We start from the raw sequence: 12,809 nt of genomic DNA, 5'->3' as shown, positions 1-12,809 counted from the left end.
TGGTTCCATTACATAACAGTTTATCAGTTTTCTAATGCATGTTCTGGTCACATATTTCTCAAGCCTATAGGAGAACTTAATGTAGATGTGTAGAAATCACATTTTAGAGGGCACATTTTTGTGGGTGATTATATGGGAACCTTGTGTAGACACACCCCTCCACCATTATTTAGCAATATGTCTTTGCCAGTTTGGTGCATGCATGGATTTAAAAAAAAAACAAAAAAAACAATGTATTGTTTTTTAAAATATCTTGAGGACCATTTTACTACTTGTTTTTTAAAAAAATAATGCTGTTTGTTTTGGTTATTAAAAATGCCCAAAAAAATAAATAAACTGATGCAATTTTAAAGCCACTCACGTGCACAATGTGATGTTGCACAATATTTTGATTTATTTAAATTCCAATGGAGTAATTGTTTAACCCCCCCCCCCCAAAAAAAAAAAACAATTGTGAAGGAGCACAAAAGTATGTTGTGTAATGTTTGTCTATAATGCATCTCATTACAGAAACCTCTCTCATTACAGAAATTCTACATGTACTCGTTACAATTGTAACAGAAAAGAGACCATGCAATACTCTCATGCACCCCCGCTTTCTGTCTTTTTCATACTAAAAGTATTATTAGATGTTATTTTAATTTATTCCATTTCATGTATTCAAGAAATGTTTGGCAAGGAAAATAGATTGTGATACAGTTTAGAATACAAGAACACTACTGCATGTACCATTTTCACGAGGGGCAACGATTTCTGGAAATGGGGTGGCGGAGAGACATTACGGATTTGGTATAAAACACATGAGTTCAGAAATAAAGCTATGCAGAACATTTTGGGGATTTTGCCATTTCCAGAAATCAGTGACCCTAATTATTTCCTGTGTATGAGACCAGCAAGCTCCAGCTGTGGTATAGAAGACTACAACACCTTGTGAACACCAAGCCGATAGTGTACCTGTAGACCGTCCAGATCTTGTTTCCTGCCAATGTGCTGAGTTCAGTCAATGCGAGTGCCTTTTGCTGTATTGTGAATCTGGTCATTGATTGTATTACTGTATTTCAGGAGCCTGAGAAATTACAGGCTCCTTCTATTTATTATCGCTGGGTTAAAACATATTTTTTTATATGGGAGGGGAGGGGGGGTGGGTGTTTTGCTTTAAATAAATCTGCCCTTTCATAATGAGATGAGTGTTGATTATTTATTTTTGTCTTTATAGTTATTAAATGTGTGTGGAGTAAATGTCAACTATCTGCAAGGCTCTTAACTTCTGAGATTTGACAGGTTGAGGCTCCAAGGAGAATATACTGCAGGTCCAAACATTTTGATGAGACACATCATTGGTTTAATTCAGAGGTGCCCAATTCTGCTCCTGGAGGGCTGATGTCCTCCTGGCTTTTGTTCCAACTGTCCCCTAAATTGCTTAATTGGACCAATTAAGCTTTTAATAAGCTTCTAATTCGTCCGCCGATATCAATGTTAGCAAGGGATGAAATATATGTTATGGTTATAAAAAAAATTAAAATAAATCAAGATTACATTTTTGTTCAATAGATTTTAAATTCCAAAACAAAATTCTGACGTTCATGTGAGTACAATTTCATATAAAGTATTTATATTACTTGATTTAAAAAAAAAAAAAAAAATTAAATTAAAATGTGACTTCTTCATTGCTTTCAAAGTAAGATTTTTGATATGCACGTTTTAGCATTAACATTTGATGAAAACAGTGTTTCAAACAATCGCTGGTTATACCACTGGGCTTTTGACACTAAGTTGCAAACTGTTTAATCACAAACGTGGTTTACTTGATTTTCCTCTTCTCTTTTTGTAGAGCAACCCCAGTATACAAATACAGCCTTTTTATACAAACAGACCTGCACTTCACTAAAAGCAAACTGCAGATCCCTTACTGGCATTGGAAAGACATTTTAACCATGGCATGATGAACACTGCATGTCTTTATTCATGCCACAAAAACATGGCTTTGAATACTGAGAAGGTAAACATTTATGAAACTAAAATATATGCAGCACGGTGTATAGCTTTGTCTCTGAAAAAGACATGTTAAAGTACAGACAAAGCAGAATGACAATTCAGCTACCTCTACAATAAATAAATACAGTATTTTATATTGTGTTAGAACGGAAACTTTAGAAACTAGAGCTAAATCCCGTTTCGTGCTGTGGCATGTGTTGCCTGTTTTACCACAACACGGACCACAACAATTTGTGCCCTTATCCCGGAATAGTCCTTATTGCAGAAAAACAATTTTTTGGGTAAAATAATGAACAAATACACCATCTATTTGTTGTCAATCAATGGATATAGCAATGCAGTAATCACTGAACTTGCTCTCTTGTTAATGTTGTAAAGAAAGCTTGATTATAGATTCAGGTCAACCAAAAAAGTATGTTGAATAGGTTGAACTGGAGTTAAATGGGTATTAAAATATATACATTGGGATACACTGCCCACGTGAGAGGGATTGCTTATTAAAATCATCTGCATTTGAAGTTAATGACAATTATATATTCAAGGTAGCAATATATTTGAGAAGCATTTTCTTTGAAATTCATTTTTTCTTTTTTGGGTATTGTATTTTAACATAATTAAGAAGAGCTGTTGGTTGGGGGTTAGAAGTCAACAGACATGTTACTGTTCCTAAAACTCAACCTGCAACATCAATATTATACAGGTTTTGTTTTGTTCTTTCCTGTGCAGTTCAAAGATGTAGTAAATTAAATATGGAGTCCTCTATTTTGCAATCTAGCAGCTGTTTAAAAACACATAGCTAGGTTCCTTCCATTATATACAGTATCATATTTCAGTTGGTTCACTCAGGAATTTGTGAGGGGAAGCAGTCAGACCTACTGCTTCTGTGGATAATACAGTACTTCAAAAAATATTGCTTGGGGTTTTGAGTTGACCACAATAGTAGAAAAACCTTGTTGTCCACAATCGTCTTTGCTTTAAAATATAAGCTTGAAACAAATCGTGTATGCTAAAGATAATTACTAGGGAGTACAAAAGTTGTTCAAGTATGCAGCACAAGCAGTTCAAGTACATAAACTCAAAACGAACAGGATTAACTTTGCAGCTTTTCTTAAATAGACCATAGCATGTTTTTGACCCCACATGAAATTCCAGTCCCGTTTTTTGTGGCGATATTTTAGCATGTCTATAAACCAACTGTTTTCCTAACGGGCAGGGAATTAGGAAGGCAGATATTATGGACAGACTTGCTATCAAAGGCACCTGGAAGGAATAGGTAGGGTGCTTGCTGACCTAAATGATACATTACATGTTTCCAAAGTGTAGAAGAGTCCATAAATCCTTTATTACATTTAAGGCAGTTATAGGGTCTCTCTCCCGTGTGAGATGCGTACTGCGGTTGAACCGTTTGCTGCACACACTGCATACTTAAGGCCTCTCTGCGTGCATGCGTCTGTGCTCTGTGAAGTTCGTTTTTTTTGGGCAAAGCCCTTATATATATATATATATATATATATATATATATATATATATATATATATATATATATATATATATATATGCGCTGTGAGTAGAATGCACGCAATGCATGCATTTTTATATAGACAGAGCTAGGGTTATATAGTTGGAACTAAAGGTACCGCCATCCTTGGTTGTACCCAGCAACATTTATGTCAGGCTATTTAATATTTTGTAAATCTCAAATGGCGTATGTGGCAAACTGCATTGTGGACATTAAATTGTTCTTGTGGGCTTATATATTGGCAAGCTCAAGATGTAATTGGTGATAGGTCCATTCAAAAAGTTTAATCATTAAAAGTCTTTGGATTGCCATTAGTTTGATCTTTGTGGTTTATCAAATGTAAAAACAAACAAACAAAAAACCGTTACATTTCCATTGAATAATATTGGCATTTTTTTTTTTTTTGTTTTGTTTTGTATGAATGAGCTTTTAATAATTAAAACCAAATTCTGGAGCTTGGCTTTTATTAACATTGACTGTTTTGGCTGTGCTGAATAGAACACATAAATCACTTCCAGCTCTAACCAAAGTGACCCCCAAAATCTGATAATTGGTGCAAGAGAGCTCGCTGACCTCTTTTCATGCACGGTATTTCAGCACCGAGCTGCTGATAAATGAGGACATCGTACCGTTAATTAACAGTTTTCAGCACCACAAACCACTGTGAGGAGACGCTGTAATACAGTACTTAGCAAAAGCACCTGTCTTGCCTGTGTGGCTGCACCTACAGTGCCAGACCTGTCTGCTTTTGTCTTCTTCATTGTCAGTACACTTAAATAATTGAATAATTAAAAATAATATGGACTCGTTGCACGGTCGTTCCGTGTCTTGCATGTCCCCATTCGCCCATCCTCGATATTATTTGTATTGCTTATTTAAACGGAAACACAAACCTCTGTGTCAGCAGCAGCCCCTACCCCTTCCTCAGCAACCAGCCCAGTACTTCTTCTAGAACTTTATTTAAACGTGCCCAGATGAACAAAACACACGCAGTCAAGAGACAGACTGATAACTTTATTTAAAATAAGACAGACTGGCATGGTTAAATTTATTTCAGTGGGTGGAAATAAAAAGACGATATCTGAGTAAAACAGGGTCACTACCCACCACCAGCAATTGTATTTTATAGTGGCGCTACTTTTATGGATCGAGATTTTTGCACGAGTGATAATTTTTTTTTTATTGTCCAACGTTAAAAACCCCTAAAACCGCCACTCTAGCTACGTCACTGCTGAGTGAGACCGCGGTTAACACTGAAATTAACTGTTTATTAACTGAAATTAATAAACGTCTCTTTAAAGCAGGACTAGGGTAGCGATACAGATAGTATTTTTTTCTGTTTTCTTGTTGTCAAAAATAATTCTGTATGGATGTGAACATGCTTGTGTCCCTTTTACAATGGCAGTGTTCAAACAGTGAAGTTTTGCATTTGTGTATGTTATAAACACAGTCAGTAGGCTACTTGAAACTGCAGATGTTTTATGCTGGGTGTTATATAATAATATAATAAATTATATAAATAACTCACCACAGAGCCATTTCAGCGTACATTTTAATGACAAAAAATATACACAATTTCAAATGTTAAACACAGTCGCATGAAATAGTGAAACACTTCAGAAAGTTTTGAAAAAGTGATTATGGATTTTTTTTTTTAATTCATGAAATTGTTCTACACTATTAAAGAAGCCAGGAACAGTTTCATGAATATTGCACTTTATTTTATTGACAAAAACACGTTGAGAAAAAACAAATATAGGAGAAAGGTGTTTTTTTTTTTTTTTTTTTTTTATAAAGGGTCCCATGGGTCTAAATGTGATTTTTGGATATGAAAACAAAGGTCTGTTTCGTGAAAGAAAAATACATTGTTGGTTAATAAAAACAGAAACTATGTTTTTAAATCTACTCCTCTTTAGACAGATGTGACTATCAATGTGAAAACCAAGCTAAATTTGGCAGTATCATAGTTTTTTTTTTTTTTTAATCCATTGTTAAATCTGCAAGCTTTCAGCTTTCTACAGGTTTCTGTTGATTATTTACCTTGGTTTTCTATGTGGTGTACCATTTTGAGAGATGGTAGCTTTTTCCTTTAACAGTTAAATTATATACAACAACCTCCTCCCAAAACAAAACAAAACAAAAAACAATTCCAATATCCAATAAAAATGTAATGCACAGGGATGGAAATACTACTGCAATTATACAGCATTACCCATTCCAAGTTTTGCTACGAGCATGATTAGCCACATGTACAGGCAACAAGCTCTTCAGTGTCCGATTAATTCATAGTAAAACCAGGAATGGATCAAACTGCTGATGTAAAATGTGAATTCTAGAAAATGGCAGGTAAAATCCGACAGGGCACTGCGTCTGTGTAGCGCTTCCAGTCCGTGCCGTACTTGCTGGAGCAGCGGTGTTCGTCACGGACACAGCGGTGCACCAGGAGGATTGTCATGTAGATGATGTAGAAATAAGGAAGGAGGTGGCCGAAACCACAGGCCAGGCAGTAGGACAGCGACCCCATCAGGTCACCGGTGTAATTGAAATGGCGCGCCACCCCCCAGAAGCCAGAGATCATGAGCTTGCTCTGGTGTTTCGTGCCGTTGGCAGAGGTGTAGGAGCACTCAATGTACGCTGGTTTCCTGCCCCAGATCTTGCAGTTGCCGTCAGTGCGGCGAAACAGGTCCTTCTGGTGATTGGTCATCCTGAAGATGTAGTAGCCGACGAGGCCCAAGAGTAGGACTCCAACAACATTAGAAGTAGAAAGCTGGACTGGATTGTAGACCAGGTACAGGCCCTGCGGGTGGACGTGGGTAGGGGAGAGTATTTAGTAAATAGCTTAACGCCAAGTTTTTTTCACCTTTCCCTTATTTTTCTGACGCCTACAAAAGTATTTGAGTTTAATTCCTTGATATATACTAAGTTTCACCTATACAGTAGCTGTCTCTGAGCTTGCTTTTGGCTAAATGTTATTTACATTGTATTCGATTTTCTAATTCCATGTCTGATGCCGCCAACTTCTCCATACTATCGGAGGAAGTAACCATGTTGAAAGTTAATATCCTCACAGTGTAATCTGCATTCTCCTAACCCTGTTGTCATTATGCTCTATAAATAACGATGATCAGTGGCTATCAAGATCACTAGAGTCGTTACATACCTGGAGTGTGTAGAGGAAGGGGAGCCACACACAGTCTCCCCAACCAAGGTACCACCCAAAATGATCATGGCAGATGTCAATGGTTTTCAGGTACCAGGCTTCATTCCAAAAGAAATCCAACACATAAATAGCCTGTCAAAAGGAACAAAAGCAGACTGTTAGCAATCATTCTAATAAATGCAAATCTTTTATACCTTTCAAAGACAACTGCTACTGCCTGCCTTTGAAGATAACGGTCTCAGTCTGCCCTGTAATGTACAGAATGTGACTATTCTCAGCTCACTAGGGAATGCACCTTAAGCATTACGACACATATGAAAGTATTTTGAGAGACCCTTGCAATGAGCATGTTACGTTTCTGCTGGTACAAGCAGAGTGGTCCAATCTAGTGGAACGCAGTCTTAAGTTCATTAAATCCTGTGCAATTATCCAGCTATTTTCACATGATTTTAGTGAAATGCTGGTTTATCTGGGCTTACTGAAAGAGCAAGACAAGCATGCTAACTACTGACAGCTAGTAATGAGAAATGGAAAACTACTAGGAATGTCAGTTAGCTTTTACTGATTTTCTGCTAAATTCAAGAATAAAGGTAATTTAAACGTGTCACTTATAACTACGGGCTACCTCTCCTGATATTAGACTGTTATTTTTTGCAAGCTAGCACATTCCAGATCTTAAAAGGCACATTTTATACCAACTACTTGTGTGAACCTTACCTGGAGAACGTTGACCAGGATCATGGAGTTGGTCACCCGACCGTAGAGCTCCTGCTGTTTGGCTGCATAGGAGAGGTTGATGAGGGTCCAGGCTATGATTCCAGGGCGTCCGTTGAAGAAGAGCTTAAAATCGAACCAGCTCCCAATCCTGGGATTAAACTCCACTCCCATCATGTAATTGTAGAAGAAGTTCCCAGTGAATTTACTGAAAGATTTAAGAACAAGTACAAATTGGTTCCATTTCAAGACTGTACATTACTAGTTCCTAAAGCTTCAACCCCAACAATATTTTCATTTCTTTCATTCCTAACATTAATCATAAAAGAGCAAGTCTTTCTGTGCATACTGTGTCTATCGGGTGTCACGTAAAATGTAGCTTCATAAAAGAAGCATCTAAAATGGGAACCAAAACTAAATCCACACTGACAAAACTCAAAGATATCTCTACTAAACAGCAAAAACTACACAGGAAACCCTAACCGCTAATATAAAATGAGGAATCAGACACTGATTTTCTTTACTCCTTATTTAACCAAAGCGGCAGGGATTTGACAAGCAATGCAGGGCAAAGGCCATTGATTTCTACTGGCAAGAAACAGTGCTAATGAGCCAAGCCAGTCTGTATTTTGCAATGAGGCAGAATGTGAAGGCTGAACTGCAGTTACTGCAGTTGGACAAAGATTTTCAGGCTGTAGTTCAAAGCACTTACCAGTCTTTTGCATTTGTGGGAAACAAGTATGCCTTAATAAAAGCAAAAGTGGAGACAGAATAGCCCAAGATATTGGCGCACCAAAGCAGTGGAATCCAGTTATCGAAAATGATAGTAGGGGAAAACCATTTGAAGTAGTAGGCATTTGCAAACCAGACGGCGTGAGTTATAATCCAGCACTGTAAGCCATTGATCTGGTAGTTATTTACTGTGCCTACAAGACAAGACAAAAAACAAACAATAAATACAAAAATTAAACAGAGGACAAACAAAAAAAAAACAACAAGGCACAGGTTTGATTTTAAAAAGCAAAACACATGATAATGCATTAACATATCCATCCCTTTGAAAGAAATGAATAGCAAAATAGAAATTATTATTATTTTTTTTTTTTAGAAACTGCTTATTTTTAGGTTTGGAATATGAACATTTTAGACTTTGATATGACATACAGGTGACATCAGTGGCATGACAATGGGAGCAACTACTATGTATTGTACTAGACTCAGAATTGTGCTCTCCTCACCTGCCGGGGTGCGTGCGCCTTCCTGAACCCCGCCCACATATCCTGGCAGGAACTTGTGACACAAATCTGGAAGGCACATGTACAGCACAATCTGAGAGTCGAGAGGGAGGAAAGAAGCAATGGTAACATGCAGCAGATAGAGTACATGAACTATAAAATACTTCCTCAATGGAGCCACTGCGGTACTGTTTGAGTACAGCTAGGACCTATAGAATTAACTCATTTTGAAACCTGCTGAATAATGTTTATGTTAACGTCCTGAATTACATACGACTTTGCAGTTTTACCCATATACATAACAAAAAACTAACAATCTGAAAAATATGACATTTCTGAAATCTACATGAAATACTGTACTACTATTATCGCTTCCGGTAGACTTTTGCAATATGATTTTGTAGTTTCTTTGATAAAATTATGTTAAATGGAAGATCTAAATTATGTTCATGTAGTTTTTTTTATAATGTCTCAATCCTAAAAATTCTAGGTGATGCAAAGCTTTTGGCCAGAGCTGCAGATCGTTGGTTGTTTATACTTTTCTTTCATTTGCTCTCTTCTGCTCATTTTAATATTAATATGAAGTGTATTATATAGCCAATACCCGATTAGCACTAATACATCTACAGGAAGAATTTATTCATTAGTATATATACCATTTTTTTAGATGGTATCTCCAGCACGGTTTTTCAGATTTTTCAAGGTGGTGTTTTTGACCCCTCTCTGTGAAAGAGGAGTGTGGTGACAAACTCCAAGGTGTAAAACAGTAGAGATGGGGGTGGAACGAGTGGCAGTAAAATAATAAGATGAAGGGGGAAGGGCGGGTTCTAGAAACAGGCTTTCCCTAAAAATCCCATGAGTTTAGAGCTGAATGTACCCACACAGCAGACGAATACAATACACATACTGCACTGAATAGCCATTGTTACAAGCTGACAAATCTACGTTCGCACTATGGCTAGTTCTAACAGGACTTTATACCATACAGAAAGCAGAACGTAAGTGAATAACATCTTCCCTTCTTAAAGGAGTTTGGGTTATGCAACATTGGGCTCTATTCACAAAACTGCTTTAAGGAATGTTTTTTCAGCCCTGGGGTAAAACAAACAGCCACGCATTAAGTGGAGTTAACAGACGATGTGATAAAGATGCCGACCTGAAAGGTAACCCAGATGAAGTAGATTTTTGCAGCAGTCCAGGTGAAGGAAGGCGCCCGATTCCAGATATCTGGTAGACTGGATTTCCCTGTGTACAAGTCAGCTACGGGCTCCGTCACAGAGCAGTCGTACTGGTCACAGGCCATCACAAAATAGAACACTATGAAGGGAGCGAAACACAGCAACAAGATGACACTGATCAGCGAGAACCAGTCCACCTCCCTGCAAAAAGAAAAACAGGGTTCAGCTAGGCACCTCGCATTGCACACGGGCATTTTAAAAAGGGCTTCTTTAAAAGCTGTATTTTATTTCTATGAATGCAAAGTTGTGCAGAGTTTTTGTGTAGAATTTGAATGCAAAGGTAGGTTAAACATTTGCATGATAGTTTTTAATTATAAAACTGCACGAATGGTTTAAAGACTCTGAATACAGCAGTCTGCTCTGTAAGAGATCAGTGATACAGCATTCCCTTATGTTTTTTTTGGGGGGGTGGGGTTTGATGATTACAAGAACAAAAGCACAATAGATTATTTAAATGATTTGGTTTCCTGGTTGTTACGCGAGAGACTGTAAAAATAAACCCCTGCAAGTCATTTAACAGTTCCTATGCCCAATACACAACCCTTTATTTTTGCATTTCCTAACCAAAAGTGTAAGCTACTGTACACCATACATGAAGTTTTTTCTCTTTCTTTCTTTTTACAATTGGTCTTGCAAAATTACATTCTCACAGTTTAACTGTGCCTATTATGGTGCTTGTAATGACTGGGAGGCAGCCATTTACCCCTGAAGAGGGGCCACAAGAGAAATGGTATGCAATGCATTATAGGTATATATATATAATACTGATAAAAGTTATTAAACTATATATAAAGAATGGCCCGTGTGGAATGTGCTGTTCTTTGATGCAGTAACGGACTCAGTTGCGCCTCTGCTTTCTTACCAGGCTCTGCCCCATTGTCCTAGCTGCTCCTTCTCGATGCCACTGACCCCGTTTGACACATTCTTGTTCCTCCGTTTAGTGGTGCCCGATGACTGGGAGGCAGCCATTTACCCCTGAAGAGGGGCCACAAGAGAAATGGTTTGCAATGCATTGCAGGTATCAAAAATATGGTTTCAAAGCGCAACTTTTACAATAAGAGAACAGTCCTTCTGGAATGTGTTGCTTGGGCTTTATTTAAAGCTGTAGGGTTGCTTTCTCTGAAATGGTCTGTAAATGTTATGAAGCCATTCAAATGAAAGCTCCAGCCCAACCCTACCTCATTGTACAGGCCAGCATTACTCTAAAACTGCACAGCCATGCTCTTCAAACACAGCGCCCTGGAAACACCCTCTAAAACAATAATCCGGTCTCTAAAAGGCGATCTGAACGTGCCACAAGATCTTGCAGGATACACTGAGATGCATCTAATTGCACGGGTCCGCTGATGCACTAATTTATTGGGTCTGAGGTGGGTAAATTAAGATAGTCATTCTTTACTGGTGAGGTTACTGGTTAACCAGTACACCTAGACTAACATCTTCTTCAAAAGATCTTGACACACTCTTTATAGTCCACAGATTAGACATGTAGTATTCTATGCAAAAGAGGCACTGCCTAACACACCATAGATTGATCTCTGGTCCAGGAATGCTTTACATCCCCATACATGCTTCATATAAGCACTGGCTTATGAATTGGGACAAAAGAGAACAGTTTGAGAATGAGCTTCTTCATTTATAGGTTTTCAGCAGACTGGTTTGGAAACCTTTGCACCCAGAGTTGCAGACTCAGCAACTACTTGTTGAAGTCTTATCTTTTCACACACATTATGTATTGCACCAAATTCCATAATAGCCGCTTAAGGAAACTGGATTCCAACTCTGGCTATCTCTACTAAGAATAAAACGCGATTGCTGATTGGATTTGAGTTGGAACAAACGGGCACTAAGCAGTGGGTTGTTTTTCAGTTTTTCAGTTAATGTCTATATTATTACAGTAACAACAATGAATGCGTCACAAATATAGCTACAGTATACTACTTCAAACTAAGCTGTCAACAAGCGAAGGTCTATGTGTGGTCTTTTTTTTAATAGCTAGTTAATTACTGAACAAACAAATATACCATGGTCTCCGTGATTCGCTGTTTAATATTTGTAACCCGTACTGTACGCACAAGCCTTCTGTTCGACTGAGGCAGACAGAATGGAAACAAACAAACAAACAAACAAACAAACTAATCTTCAAAACATCAGCTACAAATACAAAGACGGATAACTCAACTGACAGACGTTTAAACGTGCAACAGATCTGGACTACAGACTACTAGACAGTTTTTAAATATATCTTAGCGAACAGTGCACAATGTACAAGCCCCCCCCCCCCCCCCCATTTTCCTTTAAATTAAATGTTCAGTGTTTTCCTGTTGTGCTGTAAAAGAAAGATGCACAGGTGACATAACAGCAGTGTTTAAAAAACATACCCCATTTTAACTATGTCGTTCGTAAAATATAAACGCATTCAAAAACGTGTTATGTACAAATTAGCTGAATACGTAAGAGATCACGTTTAATTTTCTTACCTTTATTTATTTAACTGCTAAATGAACTGATCTCTTCTTTTCTAAGCCAGATGTCCGTCGGCAATAAGTAAAATACACCCGACACACTCTGATACGACAACATCGACACGGCTCTGTCCTCTGCATGTTAATGAGCACAGAACATCTGACCAATCATGTGTCTGCTAGGGCAGGCGCCATAGCCCTACTGTGAAACGGATTGGTCGGTTGGCATCAAGCCACTTGCGTTTCATCGACGTTCCAATAAGCGGCCTCACATCACGGGGCAGGCTAGCGTGCTGTTTATGTGATAACATACCAACATGTATTAATACAATGTTTGGCAACACTTGTAAAAAATAATACTACAGTATTTGTTTTGGGCACAACGAAGACACGATCATGCATACATACATATACACTGTATGGGCTAATTGTTAAATGCACTAATGTTAATCAGATGATGCCCAGATGCATCACCCTTGCACT

The 12,809-nt window shown here is 37.9% G+C and overlaps 1 protein-coding gene across 1 annotated transcript; it reads right to left on the bottom strand.

Moving 5' to 3' along the window:
- Positions 1 to 5,052: 5,052 nt before the first annotated feature.
- Positions 5,053 to 12,473, bottom strand: LOC121330286 (7-dehydrocholesterol reductase-like). The gene is made up of 8 exons (XM_041276680.1): positions 12,342 to 12,473; positions 10,724 to 10,836; positions 9,780 to 10,002; positions 8,627 to 8,717; positions 8,101 to 8,314; positions 7,392 to 7,596; positions 6,675 to 6,806; positions 5,053 to 6,311 (listed from the first exon to the last, which is right to left on the bottom strand). Exons 2-8 carry the CDS (start codon positions 10,828 to 10,830, stop codon positions 5,847 to 5,849), a joined length of 1,437 nt encoding a protein of 478 aa, XP_041132614.1. The 5' UTR covers positions 10,831 to 10,836; positions 12,342 to 12,473; the 3' UTR covers positions 5,053 to 5,846.
- Between the last annotated feature and the right edge of the window lie 336 nt (positions 12,474 to 12,809).

The sequence above is a fragment of the Polyodon spathula genome, chromosome 17, assembly GCF_017654505.1.
Source record: "Polyodon spathula isolate WHYD16114869_AA chromosome 17, ASM1765450v1, whole genome shotgun sequence".
NCBI classification, from domain to species: domain Eukaryota; kingdom Metazoa; phylum Chordata; class Actinopteri; order Acipenseriformes; family Polyodontidae; genus Polyodon; species Polyodon spathula.
This window is presented reverse-complemented; position numbering and strand designations above follow the sequence as displayed.